This window comes from Glossina fuscipes, unplaced genomic scaffold (genome assembly GCF_014805625.2).
Source record: "Glossina fuscipes isolate IAEA_lab_2018 unplaced genomic scaffold, Yale_Gfus_2 28, whole genome shotgun sequence".
NCBI classification, from domain to species: domain Eukaryota; kingdom Metazoa; phylum Arthropoda; class Insecta; order Diptera; family Glossinidae; genus Glossina; species Glossina fuscipes.
Window position 1 is genome coordinate 2,331,581 of NW_023998423.1, and position 22,807 is coordinate 2,354,387.

Below are 22,807 nucleotides of genomic sequence, written 5' to 3' on the forward strand. Positions count from 1 at the left end.
TATTTAAAAGGACTTAAAAATAAACATTTGACGCTACGTTACTTGTTGCATTATATATAATTTATAATAAATACGCTTAAGATTCATCAGCTCGTCGTGGGTGCCTTTTTCTACAATTACACCCTTCTTTAGAACACAAATTACATCGGCGTCACGTACTGTGGTTAAACGATGAGCTATAGTTACACAAGTACGTCCGCTGCGCGCCACTTCCAATGCCTGTTGTACTACCTTCTCACTTTCCATATCTAAAGCAGAGGTCGCTTCATCTAATATTAGAATTTTTGGGTTTCTGACCATCGCTCTTGCAATAGCAATACGTTGCTTTTGCCCTCCCGATAACTGAGCTCCTTTGGAACCTAAGAGTGTCTCATAACCGTGAGGGAGAGAGGTAATGAAATCATGTATGTTGGCTTTCTTTGCAGCGTCAATGATTTCCGCCATTGGCATGGGATCACGACAATTATTGCCATATGCTATATTATCTGCTATGCTACGATCGAAAAGTACCGGCTCTTGAGAAACTAAACTCAGTTTCGAGCGTAGCGTTTCCAAGGTGAAATCGGTGGTAGGTGTACCACTTAGGTTTATTGTGCCTTTGATGGGATCATAGTAACGCAAAAGCAATTGCACACAAGTCGACTTGCCCGATCCCGAAGGACCTACCAAAGCTACTGTTGAACCCTTTTGAATCTCCAAATTGAAATTTCTTAATATTGGAATGCCTTGACGTGTAGGATACTCAAAGCTTACGTTTTCATAAACGATATTACCTTCGGATTTCTAAGGATAACAGAAGAAGAAAGTTGAAGAATTTTGTCCTCTTAATAATAATTATAGAAGAAATTACCTCTGCAGTGTTAAAGGGTCTTATTTTGGGAATATATTGAGCAGGTAAGCGATCAAAAAGTTTGAATAATCGTCCAGCTGAATAAACACCAGCACCAACGTTTGGCGAAAATGCTAAAGCTTGACCCAACATCCACGAACCGAACAGCAGAGATTCTGCGACTCTAAAAATCCATTGGTTTAAGTTTTACTAGGTCGACTCAATAAGCGTAGTCTTTAATCAAACTTACTTAATAACATTTTCGTAAGGTAAACCATTGGCTACCAATACTGCGCCATAGAATAAAGATATTCCGTATGCGAAGAAAGGCGCCGATTGCCCTAGACCATAAACAAATCCACGAAAACGTAACTTTTTCACGCAACTCTTATGGACCAAATCTATTTGAGAGCTATAACGTTGAAGAACGTAACGTTCTTGACCCAGACTAGTTACCGTGCGTACATTGGCTATGGCCTCCACAGCTATTCGCGAAGCACTTTCAAAAGCCGCTTTCTCAGTAAGCGAACTCGATTCCATATAACGCGATTCTAAGAATATAGACAAACATATAAATGGCACCAAGACGATTGTGACTAAAGTTAAATTCCAAGAGTATACGAAGGCTACGGCTATGCCTACTAGTAAAGTGGATAAGCATTGCAGCATCATTCCAATACGGGTACCGGTTGCCTATCGAAGATATATAGATAATAAGCAAGTGATTAAAATGCAATTGTTTGCCATTTACCCCTTGAACATTGGAACAATCAGCCGCCAAACGTGAACATAGTGCTCCCACTGAATTGCTAGGATGATCGAAATAAGCTGCTTCTTGCTTTAGAAGCGTTTCAAAAGTATCGCGTCTCAAACGTGATGTCATTTTGGCACCGGCCGCGTTAAACATGAATGTTTGCACAAAAGTACCCAGCCCCGCAACTACACCAATTGCCATAAACAAATACGATAAAAATGTCGCTTCTGATTGCACATACGCGTTATCTGCGTTCGACATAATCTATAGTATTAAGGAAATAAATGGAAATAAAACTAGTTTAATTTATAAGCTTTAACGAAAGACTTCAAAGTTGCTCACCGCAAAAAAATCACCAAAAAAAATTGCCCAAGCGGGAAATGTAGCACCATGAAGAGCAGCAGCTACACAACCTAATGCTATGTATGGCCATTCGGGAGCATTCAACTTCATTATACGACTAAAGGATACTTCATATTTTTTCTCTTTCTCCTTTTTCACTCGTTTTTTACTCTTTTTCGATTTTTTTCGTTTCCCTGTAAATCCCAAAACGAATAAATTATGTATGCGAAGTGTGTTTACATACAGCAAACAAGTAGAGCCACTTACTTTTCTCACTCTCTCTCACATCGCTAACACCACGTTCAAGCGTAAAGCCACCATTGTCGTAAGCTTCGGTCGCTGCTGTTGACTCTTTGCCCTCTTCCTCCTCTTCGTCTGTCTCTTCTTCTTCTTCTTCTTGTTCAGGTTCATTGCTGTTTATTTTTGCTTCAATATCTGCCTGCTGTTGTTCATCGTCATCGTCGTCCAATTCTTCACTGGTTTTAGTTATATTCACCAGTTGATTGTATAAACCACCCTTAGCCATTAGCTGCTCATGTGTGCCTTGTTCAGCAACGACACCATCCTTAACAAATACAATTTTATCGGCATTTGTGATGGTCGAAAGACGATGAGAGACCACCAGGGTAGTTCTACCCCTACTGGCTTCTTCTAAAGCTATTTGCACCTTTTTCTCCGATGTAGGATCCAAAGCTGAAGTCGCCTCATCTAATAGCAGTATCTTGGGATCGTTGATAATCGCTCTTGCTATAGCTATACGTTGCTTTTGTCCCCCTGACATTTGTGCTCCGCGTTCACCAACCATGGTCTCATAACCTTTGGGTAATTTGACGATAAAGTCATGGCAATTGGCAATGCGAGCGGCCTGTTTAATTTCGTCTTTTGTTGCTGTAGGCTTACCATACCGTATGTTCTCTTCGATTGTAGTAGCGAAAAGAACTGGTTCCTGACCTACCACACCAATTTGCGCACGTAGCCATGCTACATTTAAATCTCTAATGTTACGTCCATCTAATCTCACGTCACCGCTTAAGGGATCATAGAAGCGCTGGAATAATTGTAATGTGGTGGACTTTCCACATCCTGAAGCCCCCACTAAAGCTACTGTTTCCCCTGCATTTACTTCCAAGCTGAAGCCTTGCAAAATTTTCACATCTGCTCGTGCCGGATACCGGAAGTATAAGTTTTCGAAGCTAATCTGTCCTCTAACTGCCGAAGGCTTTGCGCCCTCATCATTTAGAGGATCTATATAGGACTTGCGGTCTATTGTGCTAAACACACTCTGAGCAGCACCTTTAGCTGTACCGAAAGCCTCAATATGAGGCGAAGCGAATCCAATGCTCTGGGCCCCTATTATAATGCCGAACAGAACAATAACCAAAACTGCAGGTGTATAGCTTTTGTGTTCTTCGAGGCGATCGGATAGTACTAGATTTACTCCGTACCACATGGCCAAAGCGTAACCAGAATAAATAATGAACCACATAATGCAACCTCCAATACCAGAGTATAGACCTCGTTTACGACCCATATCTTCAGCTGGTTTCAGTAAATTCGTGAAACGTTGCACTTCCTTCTTTTCACCACCAAATGCGAGTACAGTGCGTAGACCAGAAAAAACCTCCTCGGCTACTGCACCCGCATTTGAATACGCCTTCAATTCTTTCTCAGTTAAAGAGCTTTGTATTTTAGCCACTAATGCCGTTGAAAGTACAATGAACGGACAACATAGTAACATAACTAGGGTTAGCTTCCAGCCGTAGAAAAACGAGACTGCAATGCCAAGAACGAAGGTCACAATCAAATAAGTAAATATTCCAATTTTCTCGCCAATTCCTTCTTTCATTTTATCAAGATCCCTAAATCGGCGAAAGCAAAAAACTGGTTAAAATAATCCTAACAATTAGAAATGAAAATTAACTTACTCTGCCATTTTGCCAGCAAAATTGTTACCCGAATTAGTATCGAACCATGACATATCTTGTCTTAGAATAGATTCTAAAAATAATTTACGTACGCGGGAAATCTAGAAAAGGCGTAAGGTTGTTCTCATTGAATCCATTTGGGTTTTGTTCAGTTCAGTATTTACCTGCTTTAGGGCTAATTTATTCAATATATTCACAGAGATCGCTATCGTTAAGAGCTGCAGTGCAGAGCCCACTACACTTCCCAACAAGAAAGCCCAACCATCAACTTTAATAGCCTGCATATTTTCATCGTGCGTTGCATTAGTTCTGCCAAATAAGAAACGAATCATTTTTGTGAATTTGGTTAAGAAGTCTTAAGATTGTTCGTTACTTTTCCTCGCCAGCAGTGAAAGTTCGAACTTAATAAATTTGGTTATTTTGCTGTTTTGCACCCAGACTGTCTGATGTTATTTTTAAATCTTAAGTGTACTTATTTAAAATGTTCGCTAGAAGCCTCCTTGCAGTTCTTGCTCTACCAAGACAATCCTGTTCTTCTGCATAGCTTGACCGATTTTGTGCGTTCGCATCTTCTATGTCGAACTAACCTCTTTTTGTTGTATTCATACGATTGCTGCTAAAATAAGTGATAACATGCAGAATGCTACGCAACATATTTTCCCTTTGAAAGAGCTTTAGTGACGATACGATATCACAAACAGTACCGAATCAATATCATAAGAGCCTCCTAAACAATCTATCTTATTTAATCGTTCTTCAGAACAGAAAGCTGACCGTTCGGGACTCTGCAGTAGAGCCAGCAGCGCATTACGCGTCTTGCGCAGTGATTTTCACTAACCTTTTGAACATGAAACGAGTGATGGTAAGGTTTTCCTTGAATCTGTTAAGCTTTTCAGCAATTTGTTGTGACCATTAAAGTCTCGTTCAAAGCTGTTAGCTCCGCTCAATCTTATGCTACTGTCGTAAGAGTCATTTCATTAATGTTTCTTATATAGAAAGCTGCTCTAGTAAAAATGCATAACAAGTCTGGCGAGAAGTTAGCCCGCTCGTGTACGTACCCCCACATTTTTGTGTTTGCTACAGGAATTTTGATTTTCGATTAATTTCTTTACTAAAATACATTTTACCATTACACGCTATCAGCCGAATAGGCTAAGGAACTCACTAACAATGCAATGGTGATCGGTTCAAATCTCACGTGCGGTAGAGTTTTCAATAAACTAATTTAACCGAAAAACTAATTAACATTATTTTAAAAACTGAACGTAACTTATGTTACATTATAGCCAACTAAAGTCGACTTCTTCTTCTTCACTTATTTTTTTTCACTAATAGATTTACAATTATAAAAACCATAATTGAGGCGATGGGAAGGCTTGTGTTTCCTGAGAAGAAGTTCACAAAACGTAATCGTAATCTAATGGAGTTAATTTCGTCATTAAAGGTCTTATTACTCTTTATTCTCTGATTTTCTTTATAAAATATTAAAAAACAAAAGTTGGTCCACGGCAACAATATGACCTAGAAATTAAGGCAATTTCATCGAAATCTCTTTATTGCATCTCACTCCACATAAACGTTACCATGAATGGTATGCCTTTATATGAAGATGAAGTGCAATTTGGGTGCATTATCAGGAAAGCGAATGGATCCTGACATCGGACATAGGCGTGGGTAGTGCAGCATATTGAATTCTCGGTCTTACGCTACTATAATAATTTTGTTCATTTTATCTTAGGTTTCTCTGTAATTTCATCTTAGTTTTACAATTGTTTGGTCAATGTGTTTTTTTACTTTATGGTGAGATATAGTTTAGCAAAGGCTAAAGAATATAAACATCCCGGTGGGATGTCTTCAGGTTACTTGGAATGCATATTGAACCAAAAAATTAAATGACTTCATTATATATGATTTAGCAAAGACACAAATCCCCAAATAAACCAATAATGACTGGACTGTCTTGATAGGCTATGTTCATTTTGATTTAACGTTCATGATAGGTAGGTTGGTTACTTTAAAGTAGCTGGAAATTATTTAAATAATTAATACATTTGTATTATGGAAAGTTAGACTGTTTTCGAAGTGAATGGAATAAATATTTTTTTATATCTACATATATTGTTCACAATTTATTCAATAAAGTTACGGCGGGTTGGGGTAAATGACAGAATTTATTGTCTCTCAATGAAAACTCTAGAACACACACAATATAGATACGATATTTAAATAAATAAATAGGTATTGAAGAAAGCGAGGCAATTCATCGAAATAGGCTAAGGAAGAAAAATAATTTGGTTTCCGAGTCCATCTATCTACTTTGCGATGCCCTTCGAATCTTCTTAATTCGTTGGATTCACTGACAAGATATTGCGACTTGCGAAGTTACTCAACTTGTGCAGGTATTCTGAAGGAAGTCTTTGCATTTGATTGTTAATATAAGGGATTCCTAGATCGGGTTGGCCAGCGTGAAGGCGAACGGATCACGAGACGTTAACAGTTAAACGAATAGTCTGAGATTGATATCTTTTTTTAGTATTTTAATGTTCGGGATACTGTCTGTACCCGCGTGATATCCACAAATTTTCAGATAGGTTCAGCTAACGATGAGTAACACTTCGAATAAAATGTTTACCACTTGTTGTTACTTGCTGTTTCCTACAATTGTATGTCAACAGGTCCCATTGGGTAGCAGGATATTCTTATATATATAATTTTTTTTTTTATAACCGCCCACTTGGAGGATGTCTCCTATAGGTGCGGGTCGGGAAGGGTTATACGAAGAGAGGAATGAATGAAGCGAATAGTGCTTGCGAACGTTTCACTCGAAAATAAAGACATTAGGTGCGGTGGCAAACTGCTCTGCTGCTAGGTTGTTCCAAAGGCGAGCAAAGCGTATAAAGTATTGAGGCTTACATTTACAAAATTTTTTTTTTTAGAAAGTTTTGTTTTTGTTATTGATTTCACTGTAAAACTAAAGTTGCGTTTTCGAACTTTTGGAAAAAATCATCGATATTTGTAATAATCAGAAATATTTTATGTCGAAAGTTTAGAAGACAAAAATTTGCCTTTGGGCTTTATATTACTACATTATCCTTGCAAGCGGCCACAAAAACGATGCATTTTAAAGGCGAGCAACGTAAAAGCTCCCGTGATTGCTGTTTTAATTCACAAATACACTGGGGATTTCCAAATATTTCCCAGTCGTGGTCATTAGCAAAAAGATTCTGCTGAGGTGAATAATTTACATTGAAAAACCATAAAAGATATAAACCTGATATGCGTTTAACGTCACAGCTTGTGTTTATGACTAAGCCAGAACTACTCTAACGCGGTTGTAATTTTAATATATTGCACGAAGTTTAGTGTGAAAATTGATGAATTGATGAACTAGTTTGTAATGAGAGATCCCACGTTAAAAAATACGCACACACACTCACACACACACACACACACACACACACACAAGCACGCAAACAAACTTTCGCACGCGGGTACACATTGAATCTGCAAGTTGTTAAGGCGAAGCCCACGTGACGAAGAATTTCCTTATTAAGCATATAATTCACATGCAAAGGGCAAACGAAAACAAAAAAAAAAAAAAAACATTTTGTTTCAAATATTTTTTTTGTTTTGTTGATAGAAAGTGTAACCTCAAGTCCGAGATGCAATCATTAATTTACTAATCAATCACACAAACACTCGTGCAACTGTTCCAAGTACTTACAAGATTTTTCCTCCACCAAATATTGGTAGAAAGAATGTTGTCGAAGATGTGCCAACGCCAACGGTACGATCGATAAGTAATGATGTAAATTCGCCATAAATAGCGACACAAAACGGCACATTGACGGCAGACAATGAGGCCAGTATTATGGCCAAAAATATTAGAAAACGTTCTGCTACTGTAGCGTAACGGAACTAAAACAAAAATAAAATATTTTCGAAACGTTTCTTCAAATTTTGCGCGCATCTGCTGCTTACCAATTGAAAATATGAAAATTGTTTTGCAGTTTGTGTGGAACTTTCATTTTTTAATCCTTTAAAGTTTCCTGTTTGCGTTAAAATATTTTCACTTTTTTGATTCTTTTCCGAACCGATTCGATTTAAATGCATTTTATTTACAAGTCGTGTTAAACACGCGGATAAAACTAAATGTAAATTAAATTATATTAAAAACTCAGAAAAAAAAAAAAAAAAAAACGGAAGAGTATCTTTTCATACAAATTACAAATGGAATAAAAATAAATTAAGAGCGAAATACGTCTGAATTTAATAAATCTCGAACAGCAACTGACATCAAGTTCATTTCGTATCAATGATAAGTTCTAACTGTTGCTGCTGCTGCTGCTGCTACTGCTGCTGCTGCTCATGCGGCTGCAGTCATCATCTTTCGTTCGAGCTTTCCCCGCTCGCTTATTCTACGAAAATGTATAGCAATAAATAATAAATTAATAAAACCGTCAAAACAAAAAAAACTAATAATCTTTTAATATATTCAAAGCGAGGAACAACTAATAAACCGTTACTAATTTCCCACTTATTACAAAATCTATTCCAGTAATTAAATCTATGTAATTCCGTAAAATAGAGAACCGATAAAACTCAATGATTTCGAAAATCAATGGAAATTCTAAAAGGGCTTGTAGAACGGGTTGCATTCATTGAAAAAATTCATTAAGTCTTTGAACAACTTGATGAAATCGCGAAACAATGCTCCATTTCCATAAATACACGAACAGAATTATTATTTAAGAAAGCGATATACTAGGTATGTAAACATGAAGTCGGAATTTAGTCATAGATCCATCTAACACTACCTGTGAAGAGTGTGTAGATCTGAAGTTGAGTTTTTCTTCTTTCTCTTCTTTGGTCTCAACAAACAGTTGCAATGCGAGCACATATCGTAACACAAAAATACTTATACTAATAACGGAAATGTTGCATTTAACATCAGTTTATTTTTTGGCCACATTTTCTTTGCCTAAATGATAGCGAAAAAGTACCTCTAGTGTCATATCCTAATTGTGAATAAAATGTGGATCTGTTTTAAGAATCCTAGGCGTAAAAATTTAGGGGTAGATGTAGCCATGTTGACCGTATGAGCGAACCAGTTTAGCAAGAAGACAATTCCCTGTGTTTGGTGGCGGTAACAGAAGAGTCTTTAAGGCAACAAATGGTCAGTTTTTTTGGTAAGGTGTCTGTCTATCCAGCGATAGAGCAAAGTCGATTCGCGACACGTTGAAAACACTCAATTGGGAAGTAATAGCCCGTACGACTTGGCCATCGAGCTCGAATCTTTCCGTTTATCATTTGTTTGCCTTGAAAGGCCGCGCACTTGCTTAGCACTTCTCGCTTTACTTCTCATGAAGATGTAAGGGAATGACTCAAGCAGAGGGTTTTCGCAAGAGAGCAAATGTTTTCTTTGTCAGACAGGTGGGGAAAAAGCACAACCCACAATGGGCCAAAAAATATAAATAAAATAATAATATAATTAAATTAAAATGAATTTTATTTCTCATTTTCGTACAAGAGATGCGTATATTCCGCGCAAATATTCCGGTTTCATATGCTCGTACCTGGTAAGCGGATGACTTGACCGCCATATTATTACAAAACTCATTGCTCTTATTCGATGGGATAGAATACTTCAAACCAAGCATGCTTAGCCAACCGTCTTATTTTGATTTTATGAATAAGATTTTATTTCGTGCCTTACTCCTAACTCTAGGTGTGTTTGTATGCTGCGTCATGCATTATAGCAAACACCTGTTATTCTTAAAAAGTTCTAATTATTTAATGATGAAAATTATTTATATATATATATATATATGGGTTCTTTCTGGTTATAGCGTTTTCTTATTTAATTTAGATAAGTTTTTATAGCCTGGCTTTCAATTATAGACGGAGCAGATACTTAATTACAAGTGTACTAATTTATTTTATTATATCATTATTGCAGTGAAAGAGAACTATGCTGACACTATCAAACCTTTTCTAACAGTTCACCGTAAAGCTGAAAATTCCCAAGAAAGTTTAGTAATAAAATCATTTATTGGTTTGACTTAGATTTAATAGAAAATTTATTCGTTCATTTGCTTTCTCCGCAACCTATGCATTTTTGTGTTATAGGGAATACACGTTGCAAGTGATAGGACGTCTTGACGGCATACATGCAATTAAGCCGTTCATCATTACTATTTTTGCTAATCGTTTCCCTCTTACGTAACATTTTAATGCGAAGCGAGAAATTATTTAAACTATATATCAGACCAATGTCTGTCGATATAGTTAGCAGACTATTGATTTAAGTTGTGTAGAAAGTATACGGAATTGTTAAAGCAAAGAAACCTATTTATTTAATAAATTCTGTTTTGTCCCCGTCCCCCCATCCCTCTGATCCCTTTGCTCATAATGTTCTAAACATTTCTTGTAGATAGATTGAGGCACAGCGAAATTCAACTAAAATGAGGAAAGTCAACCAATACATTACAGCTCTAAATGTTTTTTTGCACAATTATTGGATTGAACACTTCACACCAACTGGAGAATGGAGATTAGGTAAACTCTCGGTCTGATAAGAAACATATTAACTTTCAATTGAATAATGTCTTGATTTCAAACTTCGTGGGAAAATTTGTGAAGCGAGCCCTTCTACGTGTATTTTTAAAAAGCAAGAGTCTGAGTACGCTGCATATACACTCTAAACACCTATCTTCTACTTTCGCTTAAATTTTGTTTTATCTTTTCTTTTTTCTTAAATCATTTTAGTTCTTAGTTCTTTTAATCTTTGCAACTTTGTCTGTAAGCATGTTGCTTCAAAAATTTAATTTCAGAAACGGAATTAAGAAGGCATGTGCCTAGTTTTAGCTTGATATAGTAATTTTTGTGAATTCGCTGATGTCGGCAATAAGATGGACCGATGGACGGATGAACCGATCGAGCTAAGTCATTTACCTTTTAAAATTATGTCAATTTTTAATCAATAATAGTAGGACGTAGAGACAGACACACATTAACTGAATCAACTTTGCATCTTATGTTAATTAGGAATAATTATACTTCGCTGCTTCTTTCTGACTCCTGCAAACAAGTTAAGAAAATTAATGTACCTTAGGTAACATCAAGATTATCATCCACTCATGAAATGGTCAAAAATATAAACAAAAAAAAAACATTATAGTTTTTTTGTAAATGTAAATAAAAGTTTAATAGCTATTATCATTTTTATAAGACTATTTAATGCGGTTGATACACGCCGCTACACATATATTGTATTCATATAGTGTTTTTACAATGTATGAAAAGCCGCAGAGAAAGTTTTTACGTATATTCCTTTTTCTATTCTTAATCAGCCTGAGTAGCGTAATGCGGCCTTTCTGTCCGTTCGTCGACTTCTTTTTTATACCTTGCGCCACTTGCAACAAGTTGGTATATTAATTTTGTGCGTGTGTCTGCAACAGCGAGAAGGCATTGATATCGATCCACCGTTCGATGCAGCGAAGTAAGCTTGTCTGTGCGTCTCGTTATCTTGTGCTTAACGCACAGGTCGAAATTTTCGAGATATTTTGATGAAATTTGTAACACCAAAGTGTTTGGCCCAAGGCCACAAGCTATCGAAATAGTTTGGATACGACTACATTTTTTTAAAATGTTGTACCCCTTCCAGGAATACACGGCCTACGGTTAATGTTGCCGTTAGATTGCGGAATTTAAGGCATAGCATTGACATGCGTACGGTAGAGCGGTGTGAGCATCTAAAACGAAGCACGCGATTGCACCGTTCAAAGCGTTGGAGAAGCGATAAAGATGGTGGTTTCATTATTGGATTCTGAAGCGGCAAAAAAATAAAAAGGCTTGAGATCGAAATTCAAGGAATGGGGCTTAGAGACTTGGCTTAAGGGGTGAACAACCTTTTGTAAAGTCATTCATAATATTTTTAGTCAAATTGCGTGGCGATAACTCACTATCACATAAACCTATTATTGTAGAAGGATTTGCAGGCAAGAACATAGCTGATATCCCTACTGTTCTCCACCTTTCTAAAGCCAATATTACCACTGCCGCGAAGGGGTTTAAGTGCACAGAAAACATGAAAGAACACTCGCTGAAGTAACTAGAGGCTATATGTCAGCAAGTCTAGGAAAGAGAATGTACGGTGCTAGAAGACACTTTGGCGCAACTGCATTGCTAGCGTAGCGGATTACTAACAAGGCGATAGAAATAAATTTATTCCTTCTTCTTTAATAATTTTGTAATTTTTTGACGTAGAATATTATATAGAGCGTTGTATGTTATACATTCATGTATATTCCCCGGGTGCGTGGAATATTTTTCCCCACAACCTATAAAATATATTTTAAAATAATATTAATTTACTGAAGACTCGTTTCTCGCTTCAAAACAAGTTAGTGCTTGTAATAAAACAATTCGGCCCACGACAGATATAATTACTCTCTTCTTTGGTACTTAACAAAGTAACCTGTCCGATGACTAACATATTTAATATTGTTTTACGTATTTTAGTTAATTAGGAAAAGAAAAAAAAAGGAAAAGGTTCAGTAAACGTATTCCCAGAAAGCGTCATTAAAGCTTTTAAAAAGAACCTGTCAAGAATTTTTAAAAACATTTATATAAAATATGCAATTCACTAAAATACAAGCACGACAGCTGTCTTTAGAGTTACGCCGAATCTTTGTTTAAATCGATGCATTACATTAGTGCACTGGCAATAGATTATTAAATGCGGTGTCGTGAGGTAGATGTCCCTTTGTTTTTGTTGTTACTGATTGTAAGTTTCAATTTTTTCCTATTGCGAACACGTTTGCAGGCCAACCGTAGCGATTTCTTCCGCTGAAATATTATACGAACCTTGTAAATGTTTGCATCGAATGTCAAGTTAATACGTTGCTATGAGTATTTAACTATAGCTTTTGGCCCCGCAGGATTATGAATGAACCGTACCCATTTTTAGATGCAGGCTGTGACCGTCAATTAATCTGGCAAGTTTCGGCTTTTGATCTTAACGTTTACGAGGGTAGGTCGTTCCAACACCGGCACGACAAAGGGACGGAATTCAATCAACTCAGAATGTAAGGTTTATCAAAGACATATACACAATACATCACTCAATATGTTTGTAGCATGACATAAACATATCGCATGACTATCAGCGAATCCTATACGATTTTTCGATAGTATCAACATTCAATTAAAGTGGAATTCGAAAAATATTATGGGCAGATAGCTGCGTGCTTTGGACACAGGGCACCTGAAGAAAAACCTGAACTCTTGGTAACAAAAAAAGAAGAACCTTCAATGAAGTGTATCAAAATATCGTGACAGTCCGACCATTAGTTTCCAAGTTGTCTACAAGTTGTTTTACGGCCACATGGCTGTTGCTCAGAATACTCCGAGATACAGCACAGAGACTTAACAACTCACAAAGCATTTTATTCTTCTTATTGTTTTCATGTCTTAGGAACATCGTTCCATATTAAAATTGATACTGACTAGCGTTATTCTGACTATCAAATTTCAAATCTAATCTTTGAATCTAATACGAGCTTACGAAAACTATAGCAAGACAACACTTTTTTTTTCTCTTATAACGAGTAAAACGCTAGACATGAATTTTAAATTTTTTCATTGTTTTATAAAATCAAAAGTAGCGCCACTAAGCCACCTGCAACTCGTCATACACTTTACTTAAAAAGCATTTCACGGTATCGCAAAACGAAAAGCAAATATGGTGCACCCGAGTTCTTCGCAAGGAACACTTTTACTAATGCCAAAAAAATCATTGAATATTTTTGCAGAAATTTATGTTTTCTCTTGCAAACTTGATGTTATTTTCTTTCAATTAATTATGAATTTGCCAAATAAAAAAAAAGTAAATTACATATGCATTATATACATTCACTGCATACATTTATAAATTATTCTTTTTTTGATAACTACATGTTGTTCGAATTTATTAATGTGCATAGGTCAATGATAATGACAACCTGAAGAGAAAGACATACGCAGACAGTTAATTGAAGAAGACTACCGGTAGCAAAGATAATAAATTTTAAACTGGCGCATAGCGACGCATAGAAGACTTTATACATAATATTGGAAAGAAAATAAATTAATAAAATGCATTAATTGTTTTTATACCCTACACCATTTGCAGTGCAAATTTGCGTTGACAAATCGAACAGGACTTGATAGGCTTATTATACCGTTTGTTTTAGTATCCCTTTTTAAGGGGTTCTAAGCTTTCACGTCCGGCTATCTCTCTCTATCTGTCTGTCTGTTCATGTACGCATTCTCTGTCCATGTGTCCGCCTATGCTGATGTACGTCTGTCCCTGTGACCATCTTGCATTCTTGGGTGCAGCTGACAGGTCGCAATGCTTGAGATATTTTGCTGAAATTTATTACGCCGATATGTTCTTGATCAAGGATGAACGCCATTTTTCGATCACTTCCCAAGTAAAAGTTTATTTGAAAAAGTTTCTATATGAATAACTGAATGAAGAGGAATCGTGTAGGGCATTTAAGGATACTTAAATGCATAAAGTTTTGAGAGCTTCATGAGATTATTTTTACAAATTTATGGATGTAATATAAACTAATTTTTAAATCTAAATGTAAAAAGCTTTTGCATCTAACTAACTGTGGAATGCAAAGAATTGAGTATATCATTAAATCGAATGCTTGCTATAATATAGGAAAGAGTTAATCATCCAATTAAATTGCTAAACGTGTATAGGCGATGTATGGGCATACATTTTATTTAATTAAATAGTTACTGGATAGAATATTACAATTTTTGTATTTATATCCGTCATCGAGAGGTGGGAAGGATGTACTGATTTTGTTAAAGCATTTGCAACATTTAAAAGGTAACTTTAGACGCCCTACAATACATATATACGTTCTTAATGCATCTTTGCATCAAATACCGCATCAGTCGAGCTAAGTCCGCCTGTCCGCTTGCAACGACCAAGAGGAAGTCTTAACTAATAGCAAAAGCTAAAGAAGTCTAGGTATCCATGTCCGGCAGTCTGTCCGCGAGTGTGTCTGTTTGGTAAATATTCCTTCAATCGGGAATGTTACAATATCGCCTTCAACCATTGGAAGTTATCGCAGGCAATCTGGTTTTGAAAATGAATCAAATCGGTCAAAAGACACGGCTATCAGATGGGAACACTTTTTTCTCAAAGTTAAAAAATCAGATTTCTTTGCCCATTTCTCATAAACTATAGCAGATACAACGATGAAAAGCTCCACACATAATTTATAAGTGATTCCATCGCGCTTGTACAAAAATGGGCTAAATCCGTCACACACAACTCAATATCACGGTATATAGAAATTTTATTTCTAATTTTTATTCCTTGTAAAAGTAATGGTACGAAACAGGCGGCCATAGCCGAATATTATTTTTTGACTAACTATTTATGTGATGAGTACAATAACATAAGGATCAAAATAGGAACAAGGAAAAAGCCTCTATCGCGCAACAGTTGTTCGTATAAAAGCTCTTTAAAATGAGACGCTAAGGGAAACGTTCGAAATTATGGTCCGATTCCAAAAGTTTTCAATAGATTTCTTCCTCGCGACAAAGCTATGCTGGCGTACCGATTTCATTAGAATGTCTCAAAGTTCCTGCCTGTAGGTCGGACACCAGAAAACAAGACACATCGGCGGACCGTCGGACAAGCTTAAATCTAGGAAGTAGCTCTATCTACCTCTAGATCTATTTCAATTTATTCTTGGTGTTGAATATATCCGTGCAAACTGTCCAACAAGTGCCATATCGCAATTACAATTACATGTAATCAAGAGAGCTATCATTTCTCTCTCTCTATCTCTCTCTCTCTATCTATCTACTTATCTATCTGTCTATCTTCCTGTTTTTTGTTTTGCCCTTTTTTTCTTTCTTAGAACAAGACCTATCATCCTTACCTAGCGAATTGTAATTCTTCTCAGTAAAAGAAAACGAGTCTATAGTAAAAAGTGATAGAGCGACCGAGAGCGAAATGAGATATACTCGCAATTATTCGGCTCAAGGAGAGACTTTTGCTATTTACATCATCTGATCAGCTTGAAACTCTGATTAGTTCGTTCTTCCTCAGGACAAAGTTACAAAAGACAGGACGGAATAGTGAAAATTAATCACGTTCGGATGCGCGCAAAATGTTTTTGTCATTAATGGAAGTTTCCATGCTATTGCTAAGTCATTATAAACGCTTTTATATTCGCAAACATCTTTCGCTTTCTTGATAGGCAAATCCCGTGATTTGAAGGTACGGATGCTTTCAAAATTTACAATCTTTGTTCAAGGATTTATACGAACTTTATTTGATATGTAGTTGCTCTTATCAAAATGTTTTTGTATGGAAATGTGTGCGAGTTTTTACGATATACAGCTAACTTCATTAAATGTTTATTTAATCATAGCGCTTTAGCAACAGTGTCAGTGTTTCGAAAATTGTTAATCAGAATTTAGGAATGCCTTTGGCATATTAAATATTTTATAATTACGGGGATTTTTTTTTATATTTTTAGATGGTTTTGCCTTTCATTCGAGTTGTTTTCCTAGCAGTTCTCTCTTCTTTAGTTTATTGTGCGTTCACACTGAGATTGATTTCGTCGATTTCGTTAAATCATTTCGCTTGAAATCAGTGACGTTTACCTTACATTCAAATCGTTAAATGAGTAATTGTTTTCGTCTTATAAACACATCGTTTTTGCTAATTTAAAAACATGTCATAAACAATGAAAGATAAAGAAAAATAAAAAAATTAAAAATAAGGAACTGCTAGGTTATGCTTCTGCTCTCCTATAAAATAATTATTCTCTTTTTTTTTTCTTTTTAATATGAACAATCATTTGAGTGGCTATACATGTGACACGCTGACGGTCAGAAAGAAGTAGGGAAAGAGAGAGAAAATAGCCGCAGTAGGGCGATGATATACTTTCCAAAACATTTCAAACTGCCAGAAAGACTCTTCGCAAATCTTGTCAAGTTAATATATTCATGATCAATATGAAAATTCTGTATTGATTTAAGTATTCCCATTTGTTGTTGTTGTATGTGTTATGTCTTTCCTGAAGGTTCTCCTCGGTTTTTTTGCGTATTACTCATAAGCTACGATACTAAAAATCTGTATGCTCTGTGGATAATCGTGCAGTACAAGTACAACCAATTGAAAAAAGTCGTCCACGCGCATCCCATATTATTAGGAATCGAGATTTGATTTTCTTCGAGCTTTTTGTACCGTACACCACTTGCGGAAACGACAATACTCAAAATAACTTGAGATAGATCCATCTTTTATTATACCGAGTTCAGATTGTCTGTCCGTCTGTGCACCGCGTTTCCAAGTGTTTAACCTACAGGCCGCCATTTTTGAGATCTTTTGATGGAATTTGGTATATTGGCATGTTTTAGTCCAAGGCTGAACGCTACTAGAAATCGTTCGGACTGAGTCACATTTTCGACCACTCCCCATAGAAAGCCCTATTTTGAAAAACCATATTATGAACAAGGGCATTAAACGAAGTAGTGTAGGGTATTTAATTAGGGTAATCGCATCCCACTAGAGCCGAATATAATTTCGCCGCTTGTGTGTTTTGCATTTTTGTCCATTGCTTACTAGCAGCACTTTCATTCCTTTTCTTGTTTTTGGATAGTTAGCAATGCTGCATTATCGACCACTAATTTGTTATGAAAAAGGAGAGGTAAACTCTGTTTTCTTGTTTTGTAAAACTGGATTTCAACTTGATTTCTCTGAAAGTGCGATTTCGCACTTGATTTTAATTCGTTTCTTTTTTCTTGATAAAATTTGTGATTTTTTACTTGATCACAGCTGAGATAAACCGAAATGCCCGAAATCCATGAAATCACCCTCAGTTATGAATAGAGGACATATGTAAGAGATATGCCATTATAAGTAGGTGCAGAGGTAAAAGTAGTTAAACTTTAAGTTCGGCTGGTAAAAGTAGTCAAACATTAAGTTTGCTTTACGAGAGTTTACGTGCATTGCTATACTACAGCTCTTTGCTACGTTTGATGAATGATGAGTGGCATATATAGGCATCAATGGTTCTCTTAGAGATAATTATTATTCCGCGTTGCAAATTCAATTAAGGAGAGAATTATTTGAACTAGAATTGAGGAATAATTCAATTGGTTTTTTCTGCAAAAACCTTGAGAGAGCATGTCAAGGATATTTATCTCTCAGGCAAAGAAAAGAAGAGAGAATTGATTGCATCAAAGTCGTCTTTCTTCGGATTTGCCTTTCATATAGTTCAGGAATTACTATATAATCGAATACGCAGAAGTTTGTAATTTCTAATGCACACACGTCACATTCAAGTTTATGTGAATGCTGAAAAGTTTTGCGTGACACATGATTGAAAAAAAAAAAAACGCCGATTATTTCGTTCTCAAGACACTCGGATTTTCCCATTGTCTTCAGAAAAATTCTAATGAAATAATTTCTAGGTAAGCAAATGTTGCTCTACTTTTAAGGTCAACGCTAAGATTAAGCGGTAAGTGAGGGTATTAACCGAAAGCGATTTCATTGATAATTTGCAGCGAATAAGTAATTAAAGGCAATAATTGAAATTTAATGCGAAATGTCAAACAAGTTTTTAATGAGAATTTCCAAGTGAAACAACATATGTGCGCTTAAATACAGTCAAGCACGTCTAAATAGCTCAGACCTTCCCATGAAAAGAAATACAAAGGTTTATTTACCGATTTATAAGCTTTGTTATGCTCTTATATTAACTAAAACCACTAAATATCCGACACTATCCTAGATGTAATACAAAGTATATGGATAGAAATGAAGCGGGCAGCCGAATAGACGGACAGATAACGTTAAACCGATAAGAAAATGACTTTGCATCGATCGGTATAGTAAAAGGGGAGTCTGTCTCAAGTCCTTGTGGGTATTCCATACATCCTTGTGCGGAAGATGCCCCTGTTTTCCATATCATGTACCGAATAATGAGCAATCCTGTTAGGCGTATATCTTTGCTCCGTTCATTTGTTTTTCGTCATTCGAGTCTTTATTGTAAAAAACTGATTATTCATTTATTATTCATAGTATTGGCAATCGCGAAAGATATTCATCTTTACCTCTCCAGCTCTACCCAAAAAACTCTGGTGTGTACAGTTGCGTGTAAGCTAAAGACAGACTTTTAAATAAGGAAATAAGAGTTTTATTTGGCTCCATACATTTCTACTGGCACTCTCTCTTAGCAATTGTGGAAACTCAACTCCATGCAAACAATAATAATAAAGTTGAACCACATCGGTTCACTCATATAAGTGAAGTCAGGTAAAGTACGCTTTTACATAGAAACAAGACAACACTTTTAGCATTTTTTGACGAGCACATCAGTAGAATTGTTTTGTTGAGATGGTCATGGAAACGATACTTTGGACTACTTTAAAAGAATATCAATATCTTGGAATAATTGAAATAGAAAAGTGCAAAAGTCCAATAAAAATATACTCAAAAATATGAAAATTCTTTGCACCTAAAGAAAAGAAGAACAAACTTTCCCAACTGACAAAAACTTTAGATAAACTAAATTATTGGTTAATCTAATAAAATATATTAAACGTTATAAAAAAAAAAAAATTAAAATAAGAAAAAAAAAAAAGATTTTTTGTGTTCCATATATATATGCTTGACTGTGTGCAATTACCTTGTCTGTAGCATTTATGTATCGCTGGTTGTATATCTATACATTCTGCTCTTCTTTTTACACGGTACTTATATTCCTTACAAATCCGTGCAAGAAAATAGAATAAAAAAATAGATGAGGCATATGGCAACGTTGGCTGTATGTTCCACAAGTTTAAAAAATCGTGTGAGATCAAAAAAATTCTGAATATTTTCCCTAAAAAGATGATAATGAAATTCTTTTTACATATTTATCAGACAAAGACCATTCAATTTTAATATGCGAAATAGATTAAAATTAGGGTGCAGTGAAAATTCAGTCGATAAGTCCAAATTTGAGATAGGAATCAACATCAATTTCCCAACTGTTTATCGCGTCTTCAAGAAAAGCGTGCACGTTTATCCCGAACTGGATCAAAAATGCTGCCATCAGTTATGTCAGATATGTCCAGTCCAACTGTCTGACAAGATTTGAATGAACAATTTCCTCCGTTATTAACAGTCTCTGTTAGTTTTTGTATTGTTATAAAGTCTATTGGTAGCACTTATTTTCTCAAGTTGCTGATATAATTCTCGATATCCAAGCTTCGGCGAGGCGTTGGTAAATTTAAAATTTAAAAGAGATTTGTTTATATTTCGGATTCGTGCTAGAATAAAAACTTCGTGTAAAAAAAGTGCAGGCATGAACAGTGTTATATGAAAACCGTGTAAAGAACGAGTCCTGTGTACTTACTTTTTCCGAAAATTGTTAGTCTGCAACGGCAAATTCCTTCTGAATATTCCCAAGAGTTGCAAAACCCGCGATTAATCTAACATATCACTATAATACCTTCGTTTAGCGATGAATACATAGTTTTAAATAATCATTAAACGCTAGTTAAACGTTTACTTTGTACTATGTGTAGCCGAGAATCCGATCATAAAAATTATCTAAATTAATGAAAAGATGAGAAAAAGAAAAGCTATAAAAAAATAATTTTCATCATTAAATAATTAGAGCTTTTTAAAAATAGCAGGTGTTTGTTAGCCTAAATTACACGGCATAAATATTGAGATAACTTAACGAGAGCTATGAAATAATATTGTATCCATAAAAATACAATAAGTTGTTGACGTTGAGAAGCTGTGAGATTCAATGCAGATATTCTCTGTTCCGTCAACTACAACAACAAATCTAGCTTATGTTTTTTTTTTTTTTTTTTTTTATTTATTTAAATACGCTCAGTACAATTTAAGTGGTATGTGCGCATCGAATTATCGAGCGAATGCGTGTTCGTCTATTAAGATATTATTCACGGAATTCCACTTTGACTATTAATTCTGATTTAATTACTCGAGTGCTTCGGGGGTATCGTTAACAGTTTACTAACTGCCTTGCTTTCGTTGAATATTTTATTAACAGTTAATGCATTTTTTTTTTTTCTTAGAAAATCCAATAGACAAAGTTTACGAAACAACACAAGCATATGAAAGTGAACGTGATTGCAGTTGCATTTCGAGATTTATTAAGCGCATACGTTCTACGGTTAAAAGTTATTTCACATCTCTTTCATTACGCCAAGTAATCTTGAACGATACGTACGCGGCTTTTAAGTGAGTTCCACTAAAATCTCATTGAAATCCTGTGACAACTTAAACAAACAAAAATCGCTTATTGTAGGAAATTTCATTTTACTGTTTCATGCGATAAGAGTGGATTTACAAAAAAAGGGATGATCAGGACTTTTGAATTTTTGAAAATTGTGTTGAGTAAATAATTTTTCTTCACGGATCAGTTAGCGGAAGTATGAGCATCTGATAAATTTTCTTCTTTTTTTGGTTCAAACAGGACACGCCACGAATTTATTGGCTGGACGAAAACCTAAGCACTTTCCTTTTTTGCGGGAATGCGCCTGTCGTCGGTTTTCAGATGGGATATATATTGTGGCAACTAAACGGGAATCGTAAACAAGGAGTTCAAAATTGCAAAAATGGATTACAAACAGTATAAATTTTAGAAATAAGTAAGTATATGTAACAAGCAAAAGGAGTTAATACATTTTTGTTTTGCGGCAAGGTCGATCAATAGGACTTTTCAACCCTTATCTTATTCCCACTACTTTTGGTAAAAGCATGTTAAGCTTCCGCGATTAAAAAAAGTGAAAAAAGTAAGGAAAAGGCAACGCCGACTACTAAGCACCATACACTACCTCGCTTAATAACATATCAAGTCTTATAGGTTGTTGCCATGTGTTGTGTTACTTTTTTTTGGATCTCTTATACAGAAGGCCCTTGAAAACGGAATTATTTGACCTAAAACAAGTCTCACGATTTTCAAACTTCAGGCTTTTGCCGCTAAATACGCACAAGCTGACCTAGCAAACGAACTGAAACGAAGATAAATCGCGTTAATGTTAAGTGAGACGCGATTGTGTACTCGCGGCTACCGATAAAGAGCATTCTTGAAACGGTATTTTGTGCGAATTGCAACAAGAGAGAAATGCTAAAGATGCATGTAGATATTAATTGAAAGAAAAAGCACAGACAGACCGTGCCCTGAGCTAACCTCTTTGATTGACGATTTTACTATTAGAGCAAAACCTTTTCTCTTCTTCATCGGAGATTGCGGAAAGGCTTGATTCAGTTCAACAAATCATTTCGGACTGTATTCGGAAATAAGGATTCTAAAAACGAGTTGATATTTCCAGGAGGCCTAATACTAAGAAATTGCCCCAGTTGTCATAATAGCATTTATTTTTCCTAGGAACACACAAACTTTCCACATTATACCAAAATATTCCTCTTTCCCTAATTTTTGTGGAGAAATATTACGAAATGCAAAATTTTTTATATAACGCCTCTCTTTAAATGGGGCTTTCCACGGGGAGTTCGACCTATTCCAATTCCAATAACTTTCGTCCCTGGTCCAAAGTATCTCGCTGCATCAAATTGCGTGAAGATATCTCGTAAGCTGTGACTTTTAGAATGAACGCAAAGATAGATAGCAGAAAAAAAGGCGGTCGTGCTTAAACCGATTTAGAAAGCGATTCTGAGCAGAGCCTTGCCTATAGTAAGAGTTCCAATAACTGAAGGAAGTAAAATATTAAAAATGATTGGATTAGTTGCTTATAATGTCTTATAATCGTCTATAACATCTTAACTCGTTTCAAGCTGCTTCCTATTATTAGGCATATGAGAAAACAAGTGATCACGTAATCGCATCCCAATTTCGTTCTAAAGTGTGCTTTTCTAATTAATTAATTGTTGAAGAAAAAGTTTTTTTC

General features: G+C 35.7%; 2 protein-coding genes across 2 annotated transcripts; one reads left to right on the forward strand and one right to left on the reverse strand.

Moving 5' to 3' along the window:
• Positions 1-13: 13 nt before the first annotated feature.
• LOC119636273 (multidrug resistance protein homolog 49) lies at positions 14-7,963 on the reverse strand. The gene is made up of 10 exons (XM_038031574.1): positions 7,832-7,963; positions 7,575-7,768; positions 4,015-4,159; positions 3,851-3,951; positions 2,193-3,784; positions 1,926-2,119; positions 1,581-1,847; positions 1,080-1,522; positions 851-1,013; positions 14-783 (listed from the first exon to the last, which is right to left on the reverse strand). Exons 1-10 carry the CDS (start codon positions 7,961-7,963, stop codon positions 34-36), a joined length of 3,981 nt encoding a protein of 1,326 aa, XP_037887502.1. The 3' UTR covers positions 14-33.
• Positions 7,964-12,796: 4,833 nt separating this feature from the next.
• On the forward strand, positions 12,797-21,541 carry LOC119636274. The gene is made up of 4 exons (XM_038031575.1): positions 12,797-12,884; positions 20,972-21,137; positions 21,205-21,293; positions 21,373-21,541. Exons 1-4 carry the CDS (start codon positions 12,797-12,799, stop codon positions 21,489-21,491), a joined length of 462 nt encoding a protein of 153 aa, XP_037887503.1. The 3' UTR covers positions 21,492-21,541.
• Positions 21,542-22,807: the final 1,266 nt, after the last annotated feature.

Bases quoted from the DNA above. Each gene is read 5' to 3' on its own strand.
- LOC119636273 (XM_038031574.1), bottom strand. From the start codon at position 7,963: ATGCATTTAAATCGAATCGGTTCGGAAAAGAATCAAAAAAGTGAAAAT. The intron at 3,785-3,850 runs GTAAGTTAATTT...TCGCCGATTTAG, and splicing joins TTTGCTGGCAAAATGGCAGA to GGATCTTGATAAAATGAAAG. The intron at 2,120-2,192 runs GTAAGTGGCTCT...TGGGATTTACAG, and splicing joins TGTGAGAGAGAGTGAGAAAA to GGAAACGAAAAAAATCGAAA.
- LOC119636274 (XM_038031575.1), top strand. From the start codon at position 12,797: ATGAATGAACCGTACCCATTTTTAGATGCAGGCTGTGACCGTCAATTA. The intron at 12,885-20,971 runs GTAGGTCGTTCC...TTTTTTTCTTAG, and splicing joins TGATCTTAACGTTTACGAGG to AAAATCCAATAGACAAAGTT. The intron at 21,138-21,204 runs GTGAGTTCCACT...CGCTTATTGTAG, and splicing joins GATACGTACGCGGCTTTTAA to GAAATTTCATTTTACTGTTT.